The 24555-nt window shown below is 45.7% G+C and overlaps 1 protein-coding gene across 5 annotated transcripts in view; it reads left to right on the plus strand.

Annotated features, from left to right (window-relative positions):
• The first annotated feature begins 304 nt into the window (after positions 1 to 304).
• CACHD1 (cache domain containing 1) overlaps positions 305 to 24555 on the plus strand; it is a 90784-nt gene continuing 66533 nt past the window's right edge. For 3 of the 5 annotated variants that reach the window (XM_032117510.1, XM_032117511.1, XM_032117512.1), the window contains exon 1: positions 351 to 526. In XM_032117510.1, coding sequence (XP_031973401.1) covers positions 482 to 526 — 45 coding nt within the window. In that variant the 5' untranslated portion in view covers positions 351 to 481. Of the gene's footprint in view, positions 527 to 7843; positions 7943 to 24555 lie in introns of those variants that run through there. The other 2 variants (XM_032117513.1, XM_032117514.1) reach the window with 2 other exon arrangements.

Here is a 24555-nt window from a genome sequence, read left to right on the forward strand (position 1 = left end):
CGGGGGCACGGCGGCCTCCGGGGCGGGGCTGGCGCGGGGGGCCCGGCCCGGCCCCCGCCCGCAGCGCGGCGGCCCCAGACGCCTCCCCCTGCCCGCGGCGCCTCCGCTCGGCCCCGCCGCTCCCGCTCCTCCTCCGCGCCGCAGTTTGCGTCTCTCCGCCGCCGCCGCTCGCCGCCAGCGCCGGGGCCGCGGAGCGCGGGGCCCGCGGAGCGCCGTGAGCGCGGAGCCGGGCGCGGGGCAGCGCCCGCCGCCGTCCCCTGCATGGCGGGCGGCCCGCGGCGCTGAGCGGGGCAGGCGGTGCCCGCGGCGCTCCCCCAGCATGGCGCGGGGCGGCGGGCGGCTGCAGCCCCGCGCCGCCGCTGCCCCTGCCCGGGGGGGCCGGGGGCCGCTCGGCCTCCTGTGCCTGGCGCTGCTGTGCGCGCTGGGCGCCGCCGAGGCGGAGTTCTCCATCCTGGACGAGGCGCAAGTCCTGGCCAGCCAGATGAGGAAACTCGCCACCGAGGAGCTGAGGGTCGTCACCATGCAGGTACGGCCCGGCCCGGCCCGCGCCTCGCCTGGTTTTCCCTCCTTCCTTCTTTCCTTCCTTCCCTCCCTCTTCCACACGCTCTTCTCGATTCCTGCCTTGCCCTTTCTCTCTCCATTCCTTTCTTTCTTTCTTCCCCCCTCCCTCCCTCCCTTGGTTCTTTTCTTCTTCTCAAACTTTCCCTCCCCTCTGCGTGGGCTGCCCGGCTCCCCTCAGCCCCGGCCCCGCTCCCTCAGCCCCGGCTTCCCCCGGCCCCGCTCCCTCAGCCCCGGCTCCGCTCAGCCCCGGCTTCCCCCGGCCCCGGCTCCGCTCAGCCCCGGCTTCCCCCGGCCCCGCTCCCTCAGCCCCGGCTCCCCCCGGCCCCGCTCCCTCAGCCCCGGCTCCGCTCAGCCCCGGCTTCCCCCGGCCCCGGCTCCGCTCAGCCCCGGCTTCCCCCGGCCCCGCTCCCTCAGCCCCGGCTTCCCCCGGCCCCGCTCCCTCAGCCCCGGCTCCGCTCAGCCCCGGCTTCCCCCGGCCCCGCTCGCTCAGCCCCGGCTTCCCCCGGCCCCGCTCGCTCAGCCCCGGCTTCCCCCGGCCCCGCTCGCTCAGCCCCGGCTTCCCCCGGCCCCGCTCTCTCAGCCCCGGCTTCCCCCGGCCCCGGCTTCCCTCGGCCCCCGTTCTCCCCTGCCCCGCTTCCCCCGCCTGAAGGGGAGCGGGGCCGTAGCGGCGGGGCGCGGGCAGTTTCTTGGTTTATTTGTAATTTACACAATAGAAGCAGCCAAAGCCGCCTCCCGGAGCTGCGGAGGGGTCCGAGCCCGGGCTCGGAGCTGAGCCTGCCGTGCCCCGGGGTAGCTCCGGGCTGGGGACTCGGGGCTGAGCCGGTCCCGCCCGGGCAGCCCGAGAGCGCTGCGTTCGGGGGAAGTGATGCTTCCCGGCCCCAGAGTGCGGCCGGAGGAGTTTATTCAGATGCTGGGTTCACGGCGGGGCTCGGAGGAAGGTTATTCTCACTGCCGGGAGTTCTGTGTTGTTTGCGGGGTGTTCTGCGAGGGGCTGGTGGGACTTGCAGGCAGCGCTGGTACCTGCGGTACAGCCGGGCGGCTGCCGACCCTCTCCGGGGGGGAAAAAGTGAAATCGGATCCCAGGCGGCTTTCAGGGCAAGGTATGGTCAGTAGCAAATGCAGTTTTAAAAGCCTCCCAAATTGAAAAGGAGACACTTTCATAGGATCAGCGGGGGTCTCTACCCAAATGGCTTTTTATCTTCTCTAAACTGGCTGCATTCTCTCACCTCTGGACCATCATTGTGCTGGGCGGCCTCCTAGGGCTTGTTTTGTCCGGGCAAACACTGAGCTGTCTCTTGTCCTTGATGCTAAGAAGACGCGGATTTAAATGACTTCACTTAACAAGGTACATTATTGATGTACTGAATTCAAGGAAGTCACTTTTTTTTTCCTTCTGCCGTGCATACGCATGTATGTATTTCCCCTCAAAAGATATAAGCATAATCCTTTGCTTTGGTGGAGTCTCTGTTAATGCAAATGAAGTCAGTATAATTGCATTGCTAAATCCGTTTCTGGCGTTAAAAAAAATTGTAATGCGATCACCTCAACGTGTATTGTATTTAAAAAAAGGGGCTCATAAAAATATACATTGTTACAGAAGTTAACTATAGGATGAGCCAGCTTTTCTTTCCGAGAATTGTACTGATGATCCAAGCTCGGGAACAATCCGGATGCCAGTGCACGGGGATGCAAATAATGTTAAAACTCTGTTTACTATTAGTTGGATATTTAAGGCCCTGAAGTAATTTAATGTGGTGAAACTGGTAGTTAAACTGAAACCCTTTTCATACTGAGCTCTATTTTTATATGCTTCATATTTTGGCTGTCTCAACTCCCATCACGCTAATGCCCAGCCTGTCCTTTGCTCCCCCTTGGAACATTATTACAGCTGTTTAAGATTAAAAACCGGTGGGAACAAACCTCCCCTGATTTTAGAAGCTTCTCTGCTGACCTCCTACAGTAGAACAAAAAATGTTATGACATGTGTCACTGCAGCCCGTGCTTCTCACTTGATTTTAGGGCTGAAATTTCCAAAGCCTGCTCAGGCGGGGCTGGGTGTAGCTGGCACAGAATTCCCTTTTTTCCTGCTTGTTCAGGGCTGTTGGTGAGTGGTGGTGGGCACCTGGTGCCACGTGAGGGCTGCCAGCACAGTGGGGATGCTTGGGCTGGTGCAAACAGGTTGTGTTGGCAGAAAAGAGGTGTGGGATTTTGAAAGGAGAGTGAGAACACTTAGCATTAACTGGATACAAATCCCAAGGGTGTTGTCCTTGGTTTAGAGGGTGACATGGAGGCCGGCCCCAAATCAGGACTAGTGAGGGGAAGCTGTGGTAGCACCAGGAAGGGTTGATATCCAGCCATTAGCGAGCTGCGGTTTTATTTTGCTTCATAAACGAGAGAGGAGGAAGTGGCAGGATTTAATGCTTCCCTTGCGTGCTCTCCCCATGCTCTGGTCCGTGCCAGCTGTGGCTCCCACATCTGCGCATCCTGGCAATAGGCAGGAGGTGGTGTCACCAGAGGGCTTTGCAGGAAGGGTAGGTCTGAGCTGGAGGTGGGGAGGAAGCATCCAATGAGTGCAGGAGCAGGTGGAAATGCTTCAGTAGAGTGAAGGTGAGAGGTTGGTTGGGTGTGTTTTGAGTCTGGGAAAAGAGGAAAGTGTAGACGGAGCCTCCAGAAGTGCAGGAAGGCAGGATGAGGTGGAGTCTGAAGAGCAGCCACCAGAGGAGCAAGTGGAAGAGGTAAGAGGAGAGCCATGGAATGTGTGAGCCTTAAATGCCTGTGAGAAGGGGCAGGGAGTAATGAACGTGGAAGCTGTGAGATAGGAAATAAATCAGATCTCTGCGGGAGCACTGGCAGTGCTCTAAACGAGCTCTGTCTCCTCTATGCGGCGTGTCCTTCCTGTGACACCTTCTCCTTCTACCTGCACTTCATGGTGCTGGTCCAACAGCAGTGAGGACTGTTTCTCATGAAATCCCATTATTTTTGCATTGTTGAGAAGAGTGAGGTACCTCTGGAATAGAGGCTGAAGCTACAGGCAGACTGAGGATGAGAGAGGTGTCTGGTGGCAGCACCAGTCTGACAATTGATTTTGGCACTCACACCACTGCTGTCTATTTACAGAGACTTGCACGAGGGCAGTGTCTGACTTACCTTTGGGCAGTGCTTTGTTTCCTCGCCCATACAAGTGCTCTGGTTTCATTTATAAATTTATTCCTTGAATGGTACTGCCTAGAGCTGCTGAGGATCATGTAGTGTAGGTGACAACTCGTGAGTTGCATCATTTGCTGAATGTGTTGAACAGCAGCTTCATAAATTCTTATTTAAATTTCCAATTAGAATATACGTATTTGTACCATACCAAGGATTCTCTTAGTGAGAACACGTGCTGGGCTCTGCAGTGTGTGTGTGTTCCTGGGTGTCTGCCTGTGTGCTGTTTCTCCAGGAGCGGTTAAATACAGAAAGTTCATCAGTTGTCTGATTTTTCTCTGTTGCTCTGATTAATTATTGTTCCCCCTCTGTGTTACAGTTCTGCCAAACCCCTGGTTAATGATGTTGCTATGTTATAATATCCTGTGTATTCCCTTTCACATATTGGGGTATGAGTGGTGTGTACATATACATCCTTACATGGATTTTTGCCCTCAGCAGAAGAGGCGATCTGTTTATGGTTCTGCCCAGAGGGATTTCCCAAATCAACCAGAAACAGCCTCACCACAATCTCTTATCTTCCCTCTCCCTCCTGCGGGACGGAGGGTGCTGGAGAAGCCGCTGGATTCTGGGTTGTGCTGTACCAGTCGCCTGGAACTGCTCCCTCATTTTTTTCCATAGCCAGAGCACATGTTGCCAGCATCCCTGTCATTCCAGGGACCACCTTTGGGCAGCAGGCTACAGCCTTGGGAGGCAGTGTGCGATCCCAGCTCTGCGAGCCCTGCTGCATTCCTTGTCATTCCTCAGCGAACTGCATCCTAAATATCCCATGGCATCGCTTGCCAAGGGCTGCAGCTCGGTCAATGACTACTTGTGTGACAGTCCTGTAATATATTCTCCTGGGCAGAGCTGACACTCTGCACTAATTCAAAGTTAAGAGCCCTTTTAGACTAAAATTGTAACTGAATTGGTGGTTGTGGCATGACCTGATGTGTTGGGTGGAGTTTCACCATCCCTGTTACCTGGCTCATCTGATCCTGGCTTCTCTGACCTGGCTGAAATTACAGGGTAGGTTGTTGGTTGAAACAACTGAAATTCTTTAGTTGGGAGGTGAAGGCAGGAAAAGAATAAATCAGAACTTTTGTGAGTGTTTGGTTTGGTTTTGGCGAGGTTTAACTCTCTAAATCTGCTCTGGGTGAGGTGAGGGATATTTTTTGGTAGTGTGGGGCAAGGTAATGTTTCCATCTCCAAAACAGGGATATACTACTTGCAGCCAGAGTTGAAAGGAGTAAGAAATGCTTTGAAGATGAAAAGCATTAAATGCATCTATAGCTCTCAAAATGCATGTTGATGTTTCCAGCCAGACAGTAACAAAAGTTGTAGGCCCAGAGGGCCTTGAATATTTGTGAAGGCAGCTCTGCCATCTTAATCCTTAACTCTTACTCCGTGAAGGAAGCACAGCCCTTTCTCATTGTCTGTTACTGATCTTGGGGGCTGGAATCAAAACCATGCATGTTGAACCTGGAAAAAAAGCCAGTTTGCTGGTCATTTTTTTCCTGTTCGTTTTTAATGTTAATACTGTGCATGCTATAATATCTTGATACATCAGGTGATGCAGCGATGTGTAAAATAACAGCTTAGTACAGGCTTCTGCTGGTTGATTGGCAAGCATATTATTTATTTATCTTCCTAATAGCTTGTCTGGCCATATGTTTTTCTAGAAGAACAGATTGTGCTCAGACAAGCACGACACAGAAACGGGGAGATGTCCAGGGGCTTATATGGGCTGAAAAATCCACATTCTTTGAGGATTTCTGGGTGATGGCAAAGAGTTGGAGTCACTAGAACTGTCTGTTTATTTAATCCTTTTGAAAATGAGCACTGACAGAATGCAGTATTTATTTTTTCCAATGGGGTTGTCTGCTGGCTAATGGATTTACTACTTAGAAGAGATAAATCTCATTTTGAGCTGTCCTGCAGACCAATTGAAATTCCAGAACTGTGATTCTCCATCTCTGAAATCAGAAGTTTCACGCATTTCTCCACTTCTTTTGCTGTATCTTTATGAATAAATCTGTGATGACTGTGAGGTACTTGCATAGCAAGTGGTGTAAAACACCACATCCTCCAGCTCTGAAACCTGGACCTTGTGCACCCTCAGCCAAATGACAGCACAAAAAACTGTTTCCTTTTTTTTTTCTCCTATTATTTTTAGCTTGTGAAGCTGAAATAAAAAAAAAACCATAAGTAGGGAAGGCTGTTAAGTGTTTGATTATACCTTTTTGGGTTATTTTAATATTACTTGGCAGTAGTGTGTGCTGTGGTAATAATTACAGAGTAGAAACCAGTGGAGCAAAACCTCATCTGTTTTACATGATTATGTCTTAGTTTGCATCCAGCTACAGCAGCTTCACTCGAGGCTCTCTGACAGCCCAAGTTTTTCATCCTTTTCCACACATATTCCTTTTTTTCCCCCCGACGTGAAACATTTCAAACAGCCAGCGAGAGGTCCTGGTGGAAGGGCAGCAGGAATGGCTGCGTGGGGGAGACCGAATCTGAATTTTTAATTAGGCTTTGAGTTGTCTCTTCAAAGGCTCGGGCCGTCCTTAGTGATGTGGCACGAGCAAAGGCTGACATTCCACTTCAAACACCGGGAATGCAGCTGGCCCGGCCAGATAAAAGTTGGGAGTGTGGAGCAGCAAGGTGGGCTGGCAGATAATGAGCTGTCCCGGCGTGGGACAGCAGGAATTCAGATATCCTGGGAGGTGATTGGGAGTCTCAGCTGTGGCAGGGCTGATAACAGAAGGAAGGCACACGAGGAAATGCAGCCGTGTTACCCCACTTTTTCTTGGAGTGGTTGGTGCCTGAGAGACTGCTCTGCTGCTGTAGCCTGGCCAGGCACTGGGGAGAAAAAAACCCTAATTTTTGTTGTCAGAAAACATCGAGAAATTCTTTTCTTTCAGAGAGGTAAGCTGTGTTTGAATTGGAAAAAAAGACTAAGTTTTTTTGTGTGTGTTTCCCAGTTATTCTTTTATAGTTGTATATTAAAAGGGAGCATTAAGTACAAACAGGTTTTTTTGTTTGTTTGTTTGTCAATTATTGGGAAAAAATTGGCTGAGAAATGCTTGGAGCCTTGTCAGTTCAGTGCCCTCCTGTGTGGAAGTGCCCAGCTCTAAGGAAGTACCCCAAATTTTGTTATTTCTGTTGTCAGGGCACTCCATAGATGGAACTGGGATTCGGGGCTACCTGAGCCTGGCTCCCTGTGAAGCCTGGAAATGGCAATGCTTCATGGATCAGGGAATTTCACTAAAGGTTGGGTAATGGCCCAGGAATGATTTATTTTGATGCAGTTGAATAGGAAAAGATGAAATTTTTTTCTTTAAAAATTTTTTTCTGTACATGAACAATATAACTTAATAATTGAAGTTTAAGTAACTTATCTGATGTATCACCCTTTGTTTTGTATGTCAGATGAGGTTTTGATTAATAGCTCTTGTATTGGTGGTTTAATGCAGAATAAAGTGTAAAAATATAGAGCCAGCATTCCTCAATCATCACTTTCCTGTAGCTTATTGTTGTTCAATAACATGCAGTGTTAATGAAATCTGAAAGGATATCCTTGTGTTCTCTTTTCCATGGAAAACAGAGTATAAAAACATTAGTGCTTATGCAATGCCTGTTGTGGAGAATTGCCTTTTCTGATATAAAATATAAGCCAAGTTATTGCTTGAATCCTGTGCTCTGTGTGTTCTTCCCTGTGCAGAAATCTGGATGAAATTATGTGTCTGGTTTAGCAGTGAAAATCTGAGTTGACTTTTGAAATAATCCTGATGCCACAAATCAGGAACACTCATTTCCAATCTCAGGAAAAGTGTTAATAGTATTGCTTTATCAACTGCCTCGAAGGACTCTGGAGTGTCTCCCAAGTGATTTTTCCAAAAGTATATTTGCACACTTACAATAATTAGTAAAAGCAAACTATTACATCTCCCTTTAGCAGCTTCCCAGCCAGGAGCAGCTGATAAAAGCAGTGCTGCTGGCCTCTGAGCTCATGGATTTGCACAACTTGGACTGTGTGATTTGAACCCCCTTCACCTTTTGAATAAAACAACGTAATTTTCCTTCCAGCATGTCTGCAGAACTCTCTGGCCAGTGCTCCCTGTCCAGTTTTGACCTTCTTTTGCACGTATCCCTGCCATGCTGTAGGAATTTCTGGCTATACCTAGGATTGTCACAGGTGGGAATGAGGCTGGGGGGGAAGAAAAAAGATTTAAAATAGACACATCTGGAAGTTGCCATAAAAGTTTCTAGGAGCTGGAACACCTTAAGTGGAATATCTTGTGTGTTTGCCCTGGTAGGGTTATTTTTGTGCTGATTTTTGGGGATTTCACACCAAATTGCATGTGGTGATAAGTTCAGCTTGACAGAGATGATGTGATGGTACCACACCAAAGGGCTGAGGTGCTCCCATGACCTCCCTGGCCCTGCTCAGTCCCTGCTTCTGTCCCTTTCAGCAAAGGAAGAAGTAGAAACATTTCCTCTTGGGCCATACTTTCACTTCAGAAGTTAAATCAAACAAAATCTGAGGAGGTGTTTGTGGTGATGGGCTGGGGGAGAGGGGACAGACTCCCAAAAGTAGCTGTAGTGGGAGCCTGTTTGCCTGGAGCAGGCTCTGAGCCGTGGTTGGAAAAGGCTTCCCAGACCTTGGGAAGACCACACGGAGAGCCAGGAGAGCTCTTTGCCTTTTATTTGTTGGAAAAGAAAGGAACCCCAAACTGTGTGAAGCAGGAGTGTCAGAGCAGCATTTGACACTGGAATGGATGGTGAGTTAGCACGAAGTCTGGGATTTATCCAAATCAGAGCACTTTTCCCCCAGTCCTTTCCCAGAAGCCGTGTGAGCACAGGGATCAGCTGTGAGATCCGCCCTGCCAGTGATTATTCCTTGTCCTTCCCCCTCCATGTGACACAGATGGGAAACTGGGAGCTGGTCAAGCAGTGCTGCAGCTGCAGGAGAGCTGTGGGGTGACAGCAGAGCTGCTCCTGCCCGGGGCCGTTCCTGGTGCTGTGTGTCAGGTGGGATTGCTCCAGCGTGGGATGGCTCAGCTCCTGGTGCTTCCCAAACCCTGGGAACAGGAGGGAGCTCCAGTCCTCAGCACAGACTGGTTGCGTTTGACTTCTGCTGGGAAGAGAAAAACGAGTGCTGTGAGGCTTTTTGGGCTGCAGGAGCTGCTGAGCTGTTGGATGTGCTGGGGGCCAGGAGAGCTTTTTGGGAGTACCTTACAATGGACTCCATGGTGTGGCTATGGAATTGTGCATTTTGGGGGAGCAAAAGTAAGTTTTCCTGAAGTATCTGCTTGCAGTGGCTGCCTGTCCATTGCAAACCAGCACAGGGGCAGCTGCTGATGGAAAATTGGTACAGAAGGAGGTCACATCCAGGATATTTTTCTTGCCTTGTTCATGGTCAATTGAAAAATTAGCAGATTGTTTTTCCTCTTTTCTCCAATATTGGAATCATGTGGGATTTCTGACTTTTGCTAAACACTATTTGGAGGATAAGAGGGAGGCAGAATCTCCCATCGTTGCAAGGAGTGTGAAATGAGGAGGAAAAGCCACTTCCATTCTGTGGATCCTGAATTGCAGTTCCTGTTTTGTTACTGGAGGCTGAAGCTGCTGCATGAGCTGCAGGTTCAGTTTCACGCTGGCAGCAGTCTGGTGGAGCCCTCATGGACAAGTGTATTCCAGAGGGGCCAAACCAGCATTCTGGGGACAGGATTTTTGTGTGGTATGGAAGGCATTGAAGTATAAAAATAGAAGGGTTTTTAATACACTTAGCAGTTTTAACAATGAAAGGATATTTAGTTTAAATAAGCGACAGCTGTAGGTAGTTTGACTTCCTTGGGCACACTGTTTTCCCAATGAATTGTCTGGAATACGAATTTTGTAGTTGTCTTTCATTCCTTTTGCCAGTGGCTCTCCAGGACTGCCAGGTGTGATGTGGGATTTATTCCCTTGGTCTGGCTTGGTGGAGTTTGCAGGGAAAACTGCACTTTCTGGTGCAGGCAGGAAGGCAGGAATAAGCACTGAGGATGCTTGTCTATCACATTATGCAGCTGTGGTCAGGCAGCTGTTTTTAAACTGTAAATTTCAGTCTTTGATCTGTTTGATTAAAATTAGAAAATGTTATTCCTGGGTACACAGCCTCTTGAGTCTTCCTTGAAGGAGGTTGTGATTAAAAAAATGGAAGAAAGTTAATATTCACATCTATTGCAGGAAGAGCGTGGAAACTGCAAACTTGTCAGAATTTTTTAGCTTTAGATGAGCTTCACCAAGGTGGAGGTTGCAAATACAAACCTAATGGCACTTAAGTAGCCAACCTTCTCTTGTGAATTACTGCTTATTAGTGCAATTGGGGAAAACAAGAAGTCTTACTTTTAGTTTTTTATTTTTGACCGAAATGAAACTGTAATTATGAATTATCATATTCTGACTCTTCCTTTTGAATTCTGCTGCTGTTATATTTTACAATCCTTAGATCATTTCAGCAGCTGCTTTGATGGATGTGCTTGTCGGTCTTGAAGTTGTTAAATTCAGTTTGCTGATGATCCAGCTGTTCTTGGCAGAGGAACCCCTGCTGTGCTGAGCTCACCACTGGGAACACGGAATTTTATTCCAAAAGTTGCGTTTGGTTTCTGAAATTTTAAATACTGACATACTGATGACGCTGTATTTCCATTAAAACTACTGGATGCAAAGCCAAAATTAAAATAACCCTAGCCATAGCCATGATAGGAGATAACTGGTCATTTCTATTTCTATTAAACAAGTTGTTTATTTCTATTTGGTAAGAAATGCAGTCTCGTGAATTTTAATGTATCGATTCACTGTGATGTCACATAAATAGAATTTTGCCTCCCCCTTCATATTTATGTATTTATTCAGCAAGTGGTTGGCTGAAAGTCTAGAAATACATTTTAAAAAAAATATGTTCTGGTAATTGCAACCTCAGACTTTGAAATGCTGCTTTTTCCTACATTTCCAAGAATAGAAGCTCAGCCTCCAAAAATAAATGAAACCCAACATCCATTGCCATGGTTTTCAGTGCTTGGAATGGTGGATTTCTCCTTGAGGAGCAAAGGTGCAGCAGCTATTTTGGGGAGGGAAGATGTGGAGTGGGGATGAAATGAATGCAGAGCTGCTCTGGGCAGGCTCGTTTGAAACGTCAGACCTGCCGAGCGCGTTCCCTGCTCCGTGTGTGTTGTCTGGATGGCTTCATGGAGCCTGAAAAGGCAGGATAAAGAGGAGGAAAAATAAGCAGCTCGAAAGGGATGATAGTGATTAAAATATTTAGTGAAGGAATGTGTTCATTTGGGATTCTTTGGAATTGTAAAGAAAGCTGCTGTTCTTGATGTGCCTATAGTGTAGGTACACACCCTGTGGGTCAGGCTCAATCCAGGCTCCTCCCTATTTTTTATTAATCAAAATCTTCTTGCAACTTATATACAAAAAATGTCCCTGCTTGTTCAAAGCCTTTGATCCCAAACTGTGGCTCCTTGGGAAGCACAGGGGGTTTCTATGGAGTTTGTACCTCAAACTCCTGTGCAGGGAGAAGGAGCAGCAGGGCTGGATTTCTGCTGCTTTCCTGTGTCACTCCACCATTTCCTGCCCTCTACTTCGCTTGTTTTGTGTCATTTTTGTCATTCCCTGTTTGCCATTCCCTGTCTCCTTGCTTCCCAGTGCCATTGGAGTGCTGGAGGCCACTTCCCTGCCCATGGCACCAGGCAAGCACTTGGCCCCCCTCTGCACAATGGAGCTGAGGTGGCCTGATGGCAGCTCTGGTGTGGCAAGGACCTCTCCAATGGTACAGGGAATAAAGAATGTGATGGCAACAGGTCCCCTGGGATTTTGTGCTTGATGGAAGATATCCATGAGGGACTTTTGATGTGGGCATGGAGGACAGGAGAAGGGGGAATGGCTTGAAGCTGAAAGAGAGCAGGGCTGGATGGGATATTGGGCAGGAATTGTTCCCTGGGAGGGTGGGCAGGCCCTGGCACAGGGTGCCCAGAGCAGCTGGGGCTGCCCCTGGATCCCTGGCAGTGCCCAAGGCCAGGCTGGACATTGGGGCTGGGAGCAGCCTGGGACAGTGGGAGGTGTCCCTGCCATGGCAGAGAGTGGAATGAGATGACCTTTAAGGACCTTCCAACCCAAACCAGTCTGGAATTCTCTATTCCTGGAAGGAATCTGGATGGGTGAAGTGCACACCTGATAATGGTTTGCATGACAAACCCCAGCAGTTCTGCAACCACCCGCTCTTACTCCATGTCCCATGAGGAGCTGGACTGGAGTTTTGCTGCTGCTGGTTGACAACATTTCCTTTTAATCCTGAAAATAGATTCACAGCCTGTTTGGGATCCTTGCTCAGAAATGAAGTTAGAGCCAGTGTCAGCATCAGGCCCTAAGTCTAAAAATATATTTAAAATATGGAAACCTTGCTATAGCAAGGCTGTGGTTTGCACAGGCCGGAATGCAGAGCTGGCCCACAGCCACACCCACACTGGGGAGTGTTCCCAACTTCTGGTTTGCTTTGATGATGTAGAAAGAAAAAAGATTTTTTTTTTTTAAATTACTTTTTAAAAACTTTTTTTTCCTTTTGGTGGACAGAAGATAACGTGCTTTCCCACAGAGCTGGCAGGAGTCTTTACCTATCTTAGTTATCCAAAATCTCGGGAAATGCTGAGCCCCTGTGGGAAAAGGAAAGGGAGGGAAAAGATGGAGGAAGAGGATGAAGTGGCTGTGTACTGCTTTGGTGTTGATAAGAGCAGGAGTGGCAGCTCACCAGTTCATCCTGATCCATGGCGTAACAGCAAGATCTGATCTATTATTTCTATTGTTTGATTATTTATTAACTTTCTGTTTCCAACCTGCCAGAGCAGCGATTCCAGTGTCCTGAGAGCATCATGTTTGGTGCAGGAACACTGTCAGGGCTTGAATCCTCCTTTCCATGTTTTCCTGAACAGTGTGAGGTGCCTGAGTGTCACCAAATAAAGAAATGAAAGCATTAAGACATGGAAAATCCACATTCAGCGGTTGTAGTGGGTACCAGGCCTATCTGAGTGTTACTCAGAGGAGCTGTGCAGCATTGCCAGCTCCTCACTTCAAATCCTGGTTTTCCAGTGACAGACTTAAAAATCTTATTGTGCAGCTGAGTTAGTGACTGAGCCTTCACTTGATAATCACTTTATAGAACATATGCACATTACCAGGATGTGTTTAATGGACACACGGCCACATGAAAGGGCTCTTTGTGGCAGGAGGCTTTTGTGCCTTCCTGGATCCCTCAGCAATTCCTGCGGAGCTTCCCAAGTCTGGCTGACACGGAGCGGCCGAGGAAAAGCCCTTGTGGCTTTCAGCTTGAGTGGAGAATAATGGGGAGCAGGATGGGAGTGGGGGAGGGCTCTGGCTGGGGGGCACTGAACACTCCAGTTCCTCCTACCCCAGCTGGGGCTTTGCATTCCCAATGACCTCGGCCTTCCCGGGAAGCTCAGCCGGGATTGTGGCAGCAACAGCAGCATCCACACCTGGGGACACTGGGACAACTTTTCTCAGTTCCTTTATGTCAGGTTTGTCTGTAATGGCCACTTACCACAACAGCATTTGACGTGTTTATTATTTTTTTAAACTGAGATTTGATGTTGTCTTTCGTCTTCTGTTTAATCTCTCAGCTACATTTTGTTTCCTGTCTGTGGGTCTTAAAAAACTTTTCTAACCTTACCTTTCTTCCTCAAAACATAAGGCTTCAAGGTCATGGATATGTTCAGTTTGACCTGGCAATAATCTTCACAAGAACAAGAATTTAGTGGATATATATTTAACTTTCCATTAACAAAAAGAGCAAAACTTCAGGAAAAAAAGTCTTGGAGTTGTCTGATAAAGATGTCTCCTTTTGCATTGTTACTCATTCACGTGGTGCTCTGTGGGTTTGCAAGCAGAGAGAGCTTCAGCTCCTGGGAGAACCTTGGGAAATCTATTCTGGTTTGGAAATGACTGAATAAAGGTGAAGGAAAAGAAGATTATTAACCAAAAGAAAAGGAAAAAAAAAAAGGGGTGGGGGAACATACACAAGCAAATCCACACATTTAATTAAATTAGAAATTGGATAGATGTGATTGGAGTAGGGTTTCTAGTTTGGTCAGATCCCAGAATAATTAAGGTTGGAAAATCCCTCCCAGCCCATCACGTCCGAGCTGTGCCTGATCCCCACCTTGTCCCCAGGCACATCCAGGAGTTCCTTGGGCACCGCCAGGGATGGGCACTCCAAACCTCCCTGGGCAGTTCCAATGCTTGACCAGCCTTTCCAGGAAGAAATTTCTGCTGATGACCACCCTGAGCCTCCTGTGGTGTGTCCCTGGCGGGAAAGGTTGGTGTCCCCTGTTGGTGTGCAAACACTGCTCACGTGTTCCCAAGAAAACATCCTGGTGAGGACGAGCTGGGGGCTGCCTGTGCTTGGGTAGCTCCAGCCAGATGTGCGTGGATCCCAGCAATGCCTGCGGTGAAGCTCACCTTGCTCCTTGCCTGGGGCACCAGCTGTCTGTCTCCATCTGATCTGTGTGTGGCCACGCTGGAGACTCCGTCATGCCAAGAGAGAGCCAAAGTTGTTCTGTCTGGCTGGAGTTGAGCGTCTGCAGCTTCTCCAAGGGCAGAGCTGTTGGTTGTATGGTGGCTGAGGGCAAAAGCCAAGGGCTGGGCTACACCCAGGTGCCTTCAAAGGGCTTGGAAGGGAATTCAGTTGGAAAATGCTGCCAGAGGAACGTGCGTGGCCGCGGTGAATGGGAAGGGGGTGAAAGGCAGTGGGCTGGGCTCTGTTCTTCTGGGACTTGAAAGCACTTCTTGTCTCAGGATCAACCAAGATGTTCTGCATTGATGTCATTGAGCTGAGTGAGAATTCCATTGGAATAATTGGAAGAAGCTTTTGGAGACAAAGCACTCAAGGCCTTTTTGCCAAGTGAACTTGGAGCATTTTCTGGATAAACCAAATGAGGACCTTTCCAGGTGTGCTCATAAATGGATGTGTTCCAGGTATTCCTCAATGTCCTCTCACCAGAGAAAAGCTCTCGCAGAAGTCAGATCCTTGATTCAATTCCTCTCTAAGAGGAGTTATTTGCATTTCCCTGTTATCCCCCCACTTAACTCTGTGTTTAAAAAACTCCGTTATCTGGGAACAGGTGCAAATTTATGGTATTGTTTTCTCCTCTCCCTTATCTTTTTAATCAAAACACAACAAAATCTGGCAAAGGACTAAGGTATTCTTATTTTTTTAAATTTTTGATTACCTCTATTTATGACTCATCTGAAGGATAAAAAGCTCCCTAGTTCATGAACTTTCCCATTTTTATTTTTTTTTTTTTAATTTGGAGTACTGTCCTTAGCTCATTAGCTAGAATCTCCTGTATAATTATCTATAATTTTCTATCCTACTTGCTCAGTGAAATATTTAGAGAAACACACACTCTGTGGTAGTACAGTGAGCTGGGCTTTTAATTTTAAATTCTTCATTAATTTCACTGCATATTTGCTGAAAGTTTTGTGTTCTGCATGTGTGATCTTCAGTTTTTTAGGAGAGAGTTGAACATTGAATAGAAATCAGTTTCTGCTTTGTCAGATGAAGATTTCTCATGAAAAACAATATAATTTTCCTTTTCACACAGCTGCTATTTGTTTGGGATAACAAATACTCTTTTTTTTAAATCAGAAAAAAACCCTCTATTATTGTTATTGCTATTTTATTTTTGGTGACTGAAAAATTGCAACAGGAAATGACCCCAGCCACAGTTTCCATGACACCCTCTCACTTGAATCCAGTTTTCAAGCAGATGAAAGGCCCAAGCAGCCTTTTGATAGTGAGCAGCTAATTGGGTGCCTGATAGAGGCAGGTTTTTCTCTGGGAAATAAATAAAGGAGCCAAGAAGTGGAACAGCTGTGTTTTGGTACATGTGTATAATCCCAGATAAAACTCTCCAAGGGCAAGGAAATACAGTAATACCTCACTGAAAGGAAAATTAAGAGTCTTTGAAAGCCTAAATGTGGCGGGGGGGGGGGGGGGGGGGGGGGGGGCAGAACTTGTTTTTAAAATAAAAATCTGCTGGAACAAATGTGGTAATAAATAATGGGATTATAAAATCTGAGCAGAACCTCTTGTTCTGTGAGATGTGGTGCTGGGTTTTGGTTCTGTCTAGGCAAGAAAATGGCAATTTGGTCTTCTTTTTGTGTTTTTCCTTTGGTCAGTAAATTTCTACTCCAAAAAAATGAGTGGTTGGAGGCTGTTTTCAGCTCGTCTGCTCTCAGATGAGCTGCAGCTCGTGGACTCCTCACATCTGACCGTGGCTGTGGCTCCTCCTCTACAAATGTGTGTTAAAAATGCCCCTGTGGAGAAGGAGAAGGTAGGAATTTCTCTTTTTGGTGGATAAATTTAAACCTGAGGAGCCCCTTCTGGTAGGGTGTTAACCTCCCTGTAACCCCTGTGGTGACCAGCAATCTTCCAAGGCATGGCAAAGGGGATAAATAGTTAAAATAGAGTGAAATACTTGGCATGAGGACCTTTTTTTTAAAAATGGTGTGAATCTCAAGTCTGTTCTTGATTCGAGGGATAAATCCTGAAGGAATCCTGTGAAGCTGAGTTCTGGAATGAGCTGTGACTGCTGAGGCTGCAGTTTCTGAGTCAAGTGGTGGTGGTTGCTCCTCCTGCAGCACCTGGGGGTGTCACAGGTCTTTGTCTGATGCGTTTCTTGTCACTTTGTGTGGGATTCCTTGGCTTTTCTGTGAAGTTTTGAATACCTGGATGGGAAAGTTGTAGGAAAAGTCTAAAATGCAGAACTTGTGAGCTCTCTGTTGGTCCTGGAAGTGTTTCCAGCTGCTCAGCGCTATTCCCATGCGTTGATTTCTCCTCTTGAAGTTTCCATGCAGAATATTTCATCTTCATACTTCAAACTGAATGAAATAGTCTGGGTTTTACCTCCTGAATACGGGGCTTGGAGCAACCTGGACTGGTGGAAGCTGTCCCTGCCCAAGGCATGGGGTGGAACTGGATGAGCTTCAAGGTCTGTTCCACCCCAAACCATGCTGGGGTTCTATGAATATCAAAGAAAGCATTGGGTTTTTTTAATGCAGGCGTGTAAAATCAATGTAAAATGAATCTTCAGAACAGGTGGAACAATAGCTGATTAATAGGGGGGGTGTGTTAAATGCAGCTTTGGGGGTTTTTTTTAAACCAATATGTGTGGTTTTATTAGGGCTTTGTCAGCAGTTGAATCTTACAGGTTGGGTTTTGTTGTTTTGTCTGGGTTTGTTTTGTTGTTGCCTTTCAGGGCACTTTTAGTGCTTGATCAGGATATGTCAAACTCTGAAAGCAAAACTCATTTTGCAACTTGTGAACTTAAAATGGCGTTGACAGTGTAGAAACTGTTTGTCTCGTTTAATCCCCTCTCTCCACAAGGAGCACATCAAAATTAATTCAGGAACCTCATTTCCCCACTTCTTCTATACTTTATGCATTTTATAGCTTCATTGTGGGAGTTTTTGGTTATTTAAATGAGGGGATCCAATCACTTTTATAGCAATAGTAGCTTGTGGTTAATAATGGTGGAAATTGGATGCAAATATATTTAAAAATATCCAATTAACACAAGCAATTAGTGATCGCAGTGTTTATCAATCAGAATGCACTCCTAAACTGTCCTAAAATTCAGTAATTATCATTTATTAATCCCTGACTTGGTGTTTGGGGAGGATTTGGTTGGCATTCCATGTTTTTTAGGTTGATGCAGAGGTCACCTGCTCGTAATTCTGAACATGTGGAGCAGAGTAAACCCAAACACACCGTGGGACCTTTTCTGCCTGGAAAATTTACATTTCCGTGAGCTAATGCTCGGACTGGAAACGTTTTGTGGATGAAAGTGGGAGCACATGGAGGAGGGAGCCAAGTCTGGTACGTGGGGATGAGGGGCTGCAGAGCCAGGAAATGTGGGAAAGACAGTGGGAATTGGTGGTAATGGTTACTTGGTCATTTTTACTTCAAATTTGGCTTAAATTCTTACCACTTATACACAGTGAGATCCAGGCAGCTGCTTCATATTGCCACTTATTCTTCATTTGTTTGCAAGTGAGAAACAGGAGCACATCCCATAATTTATAACCCTGATTTAATGTGTTATGAGACACTGGAGAAAGGATTTTGCCTCTCACAGCTCTCAGAATTTTCATAACTTAATGTCTCATTTTAAGAAATTCAGTATTCGGTGAATTTGTTCTAACCCAGAAATTCACACCCTTACTTCATTTTTGTCCTCTGTGTTTGGGGATGGACATCAGTTTTTGGAATGTTTTGAACTTTTATACTGCCTGATGCTTTTGATTTTGGAACCTTGTGTTTGTGTCCTTGTTAGGAGTGAAAAAAACAGAATAAAAGTCCAGCTGGGGAGGTGAGACAGGAGTTTTGGGCTGTTCCAGTGTCTGTCAGTTCCCAGTGCAAAAACTGCCTTGTGAAAACACACATGGAAAGCTTTTGGAAATTAAAATACAGATTCCATGCTGAAACAGAGAGCTGAAGTTAATTCCTGTGTATCAGCAATTTATTAAAGTTGAAATTTATTCATTAATTTGTGAAGATAAATTATCACTATCAGTGTAATGAAAATTTTTCAGCCCATTAAATCTTATTTTCCCCCCTTCACTTCCTGCCAGTCAAATCCTGCTACCACTGTAGGAGTAACTGTGAGACAACAGGAATATTCATTCCCTGAGTAGCATTAATCTACTTCCATTCTCCATTCAAAGTAGTGTTAATGCCTTTATTTCTCCTTGGAGCCTGAACTCGCTAATCCCGAGCCCAAAGTGGATTATGGTGTCGTTCCTGCGTGTTCAGACAGATGTGCAACACACAGATAATTGCACAGAAAGGCAAAAGAAAGGGAATTTATTTAGTTGCTGAGCTAGAGGTGGTCTCTATCGAGCCTTAAATCCTTAATTCAATTTCAGGTTTGCCACTCAGTCCTGTTGGCCTCTTGCTCCAAACGATTTCTAGTTGGAAAACTGCTTGGACTGATCCGTATTTCCTGTGCACTGAAGCATCCTCAAGAATTAAATATGAACGGATGTTAGAAAATATTGAAATGTTATGAAACATCTAATTTCAAGTGCAAATATCTGCCTAGGGATTCTTGATTATCTTTAATGAAGATGACACTACCCATGATCAGCACAAGTGCTTCTCAAAGAAGACCACTGAAGGAAATCACAGCAGAGATTTGTTTGGAGTAAATGAGCAGCCTTTTCTCCAGAGATTCCAAAATATTTTATTTAGACAAAGTTAAGCATGACTCGAGATTAAAAGAGAGGTCAAGTAATTCTCTCATGTTTTGAAAGAGAAATTGGTTTAATTGTGTTCATTTACCGGGAGCACTGGATTTGCTTCGTGGTTTGTAAATGTTTTGTGAAAAAGCAGCTTGTAATAATATTTATAGAGGGAATGAAAAATAGTAATTGCCTCTGTCACTGCTTGAATTTTAACAATGTGTGTGCACATGAGGCCTTTTTGATCTTTTTAATAGGAACAACCCAACTGGCAATGACATCACATCAGGAAAGGAATTAATGCTACCACTGTCAACTTCCTGGGTTGGTTTTTTTTTTCTGAAAAGCTGGTTCCCTCCAGTTTAAATTCCCTTTTTACAGTGGAAATCTGCTCCCACATTCTGTTGTCTATCCTCGTGATGTTTTGCTCTGTTGGCCAGAAATGACAATTTACTGTGTGGATGGGCAGGGTCCCAGGGCTGTGCCTGTAGCAGGATCTGGTGTGATTTAGGTTTGCAAAACATGAATCTGATATCAATTTGAGGTATCAATTCCATCCTCCACAGCTGGGATTGTGCAGTTTGCAGTCCAGTCTGTTCCTGGACTTGGAAGGTTGCACTGGGGAGGTAAAAACAACTCAGAATAGAGGAAAAAACAATCTTCCAAAAGAACCCAGGCTGTTTCTAAACATCCTGAAAGCTGGTTTCTTTTTCCTCTGTTCTCTCTGCTCTGCAGCTCTTTTGCATTGTGTTTTTTCTCCCACGTTTTCCTGTGTCTTTGATTAGTAACACTGACCTTATAAAAAGCCCCAAAATGGGCAGTTTTTCCAAGCAGAGCTGAAGCTGCAGATAGTGCATTTCTCCCTTGAAAACTTGAGGATAAGCAGTGGGAAGTCTGGGATAACCCAGCAGAACTCTCCTCCTGCAGTGACTCCAAGGATGCATGGCTTGAATTCACGGGAATGTGGAGCCAGGAGCATCCCTGGCACTGAAATAGCTGCAAAAAGCTCCTCCCCTGGCTAAGGAGGAGATGCCTGAGTGGAAACTGAAAAAGTCCTGCATTGTAACCTGAGGGGTTGTGTTTGCACAGGTGAAATGCCTTTAGGGAGATTTTGGGGAGGTGCAGTTCTTACAAATTTCAGCTGCTAATTTGAGGCATCGATTTTCAGACACAGAAATCATTCAGGGTTGTTAATCACAGCTCCTCAGAAGAGCACAGTCTGATTTTGAAGCTGGAGTTGAGTGTAACTTCTTGCTGCTCAGTGTTTGAAAGGTAAATTTATTTATAATCATTTCAGGACAGCTCATTTTTAGAAGGCTGGGATCATTATCTTTATTTAGGGTAAACGATATTTCAGAAAAATTCTCTCCATCCCTGCTGTGGTGGGACCATCCCATCCTGTGGGACCCAGAGCCAGGACCCCGGAGCCCCAACCCTTGGCTTGTTTGGAAAACAGTGAGGGGGCAGGAATAAAGGGCCCTGCTTTGCACAACATCTGATGAGTTTTTGCTCCCAAAGGCTGGATGTAGAAATTCCTGTGGGATGGCTTGGCAGGAGTGCTGCAGAAAGCACTGAGGCGAGTTCTGCTCCTCTCCAACGCTTTCCCTCATTAAATCTGGCGCTTTCTCTCCCTTTTCTGGGTTGGAATCCACTCTGTGCTTGATTAACACTGGAGGTTTTGTTTGAGTTTTGGTTGTTGGTTATTTTTTGGTTTTTTTTACTCCCCCCTCTTTCATGTAAATGATGTCTTACTATTTTGCTTGCTTTTTCCCTTTTTTAATTAGAAGACTAAATGCTCGCATTCATGCACAAATTGCTTTGAAGTGCTGTAAGAATTCAAATCATGAACTTCCTCCAGTCTCAATCTTTAATTTTTTTTGCAAACTGATAACATCTAATGGCTGTGCTCTTTCCAGAAGATTACATTTGTTTTCTGCGGGCTGCTCTGCCTCCTCCTGTGTCCCGAGATAACGAGTTCAACACGAGGGAGACGTTAATCAGCCAGCTCCCAGCGAGCACTCCCAAGGTTTTGGTACTTGGCTGGCCCACAGCTCCCTGAAGAAACGAGGGAAGAACAGTCCTAGTGGCTGTGGGCACCTCTGGATGCCGTGGGACAGCTCAGCTCCTTGGAGAAGTGGTTGAGCACTTTCTTCCAGGGATTACCTTCTTTGCTGTATTTACCCAGGAATTAGCTGCTACTTTGCACCTGTCTGTTACTTTTGGGGCTGCAGGGCAAAGTTTGCTGCTGCTGTGTTTAGGATGTTGGTGGTTCCAGGTGGAATTCTGGCTCATGGAATACCAAGCTGTCAGATCCATCACTGTGCTCACTGTTTGAGTTCATTCCAGCCCTGTTTTGGGAGCAGAGGGGAAAATATCCATTTCCAGTGCTGGTGGATGAGTAATGCTCTTTTCATTAGCACTGAAGTGTGGCAAAATGGTGTTTCCTGAAGCCCACAGAGACTCCCAGGGGATTTCAAATCCCAAGGTCAGATGAGTGCAGCTTAAATGGCCTCTCCTCTGCTTCTGGAAGTGTTTGGTGACTGACCCCCCCCCCTTTTAAATGTGGGGTCACAGCCCTGGGACTGGCCTTGTGTCCCCAGGGAACTGCAGAACAGCTGAGGTAGGACAAGACCTCCTGAGGTCCTGCTTGGTAAGGCCACCCTCCTGTTGTGTCTGGAGTCACTTTGAAATGTAACAGTTATTTGAAAATAACTTCACCTCCAGGTTGGAGGGAATCGTTAATATAAATAATGCAAGGTGTTTATCTTCTGGAGGTATTTTCTGAAGTTCTTTTAAGTTTCAAGTGAGAGATTAAACCTAAGAATTTAAAATTGCACAGATTTGCTCCCACTCCTTTCTGCTTAGAAAAGGAAGGGTGGGGATCATACCAAATATAAACAACATACAAATCATCGTATAAAAATGATGCAGATGAGATATTTAAACAGATGACCTTAAAACTTTTGTACTTATTAATACAACTAATACTATAAATGAGAGCAACCTTGTAGTTTTTATTCCAAACACTGACTCACAGGAAGGTAATTATGTCCTGCCAGTCCTCTTCAGGATCCTACTCACCCTTTATTTATCTCTTGACAAAAGTGTGGGCGTTTTGGTGCAAGCACCTGCACATGGACTGCAGTGTCTGTTAAACCTTTAAATGTGGGTGTCTCTCCAAGTGCAGGCACTGGGAGACAGCTCCCGTTCCAGAGAGGTTGTAGGGAAGGCTTTTGGGATATTTATCCTGTGGATGCTGATGGTTCCTGCTGAGAGATCCTGAAAAATGATACTCTTGGACACTTAAAGCAAACAGCTCTGTAATTAGGTTGCCATCAGCCCATTTATTTCATGCACAGAAGTTCAGTGCCGTGATTTATGGTCTTTAAATCCTTGGATTTAAGGTTGTCTGCTTGGGTATTGTTGTTGTCTGATTCAAGTAGTGTTCCTGTGCTGCAGCATTTCTCCAAGCAAAACCCATCAGCCTCTGCCTTAATTATGTAAAAGTGATCAGGAAACAAAATTACATCTCTTGGTGTGTGTCTGTCCCTTTGTGCTTTGGGATTTTTTTCCTGACTTTACTGTAAAATTACACAATCCTGGCTGGAATGTTACATCAATTGATCCATGTTTTTTCTCCATACTTGCTGTACATTGAATTCATGACCAAATTGGACAAGCACAATGATTACACTAAAGTGGTATCAAGCCCTTCTGGCTCTAGGATTGCAACTATTTACAAGTCTTGGGCTGCTGCTTAAATTTTTTCCCAATTTTTAGTCATTTTGACATGAGTTTGAAAGCAAACCGGAAAACTGAAACCCAGAGTTCTCCCAACAGAATGAAGGCTCAGGTCAATTTTGCTCCTGTTAAATGCTCAATTTTAGGTTCTCTTAAAGGGAAAAGGACCAACAAAATGCAGCAAGGTGAAAACAGTTCACTGATCAAAATGTTCTTGACCTGAAAAAACCCACAGAAATACTGTAAGTTTTCCATCCTAGAGGCTGGAATGAGGAATAAAAAATCCAATGCCATTGAGAAGCCCATCTGCTTTGTGTTTTAGGGTTGGGTAGCATGACTTTCTTTTTTTCTGCCATACACATTGTCAGGAGAATAACCTTAGTCAAGTTACAATGGCTAAATCAATAATCTCTTGAACATGTGGAACTCATTTTCTTGGGGTATTTTCCCCTCTCGCTCTTTTTCCCTTCCTCTTCTCTGGTCCCTTGAAAAAGAAGACAAAAAAAACCTGCTGGTTCCTGATTGCATTTTTTGGCACTTACTCCATTTTCCATAGTTCTCTCTCCTTGCAAATGCTTGGAGTTTCCCAAGGAAACAAATTTTTAAGAATTGTGCTCTCCTTTGCTCCTTTTCAGTGTTGTGCCTATTCCCCATCTCCCCTCTGAGGCTGAAATGATCCCATGGGATTTTACCGCCCGCAGCTGATATATAAATGTTAGCTGAGATGCTTTTTGCTGTCAAGTTAAGATGAAATTTGAATCCCAGTTCTCCTGTGTTGCCCAGAATATATTCCAGTGCTGCAGAAATGTGATGGGCACCTGGCAGAAGGCAGTGGTAGCTTGAGTCTTAAATAGGGACTTGGTGAGCAATCTTCATTAAGAGAAAAAATGGGAAGGGAGATGATGTTTTCCCACTTAAAACCTTAAATATTGGGGGATTTGTGCACCCAAAAGGTGTGTTATGAGCCTGCAATGTTCATTGGTTGTAACTTATCATTCTCTTTATTAATTAGTATTCTCTCCTCTACTGGTTATTGATTTCTCAGTTCTCATGCTAATTAGTCACCATTTTTCAGTCTTTTTAATATCTTTTTCCCAGACAGGGAGTTTCCAGCATATGCTGTGTTTTCTTTGTTAGGCTCTTATTTACCTTCTGCTTTCTGCAGCAGTTCCTTGAAGGGGTATAAAATCTGCATTTTAGGTGCCCAGGTTTCAGGGTCATTGAAGCTCATCAGGCTTAGTTCAGCAAAACTTCAAATTTCAGCTATTTTCCAATCAAATTCCAATAATACCAGTCTGAGAAGAAAGCTACATGCTGGAAATCCCATACAGCATAAAGTGGAAATCACACTGCTTATGATTAATTAAAACAATTGATTAGAAAAGTGAATTAAAGGCATTAACTGGAAAAATGAGTTAGGAAAGTGATATCATTTCCAACAGCCTGCAAAGCACTGACTGACCTGAGCTCAGCATCGCTTTTCTCTCTGATTCAGGTGTCTGTTGCTGCTCCACAAATGCTGTAATGAGAAAGAGCATTAATTAATTAAATCCCTTCTGAAAACATGGGGGTTTTTTTGAGCCCACAGGAAGAGAGAGGCGTTTGTAGTGTAGTGTTGGGATATTCCTTTCACATCTGTAGCTGCTGCCATCAGTGCTCCCATCCCACTGGATTTGCCTTTCCCTGTGTTTTCCTCCAATTTACTTCAGCTCCTTCCATGCCTTATTGTGAATTCTTGGAGGAAAACACGGAGCATGTCCCTGATCT

Source organism: Corvus moneduloides, chromosome 9 (assembly GCF_009650955.1).
Source record: "Corvus moneduloides isolate bCorMon1 chromosome 9, bCorMon1.pri, whole genome shotgun sequence".
Lineage (NCBI taxonomy): Eukaryota > Metazoa > Chordata > Aves > Passeriformes > Corvidae > Corvus > Corvus moneduloides.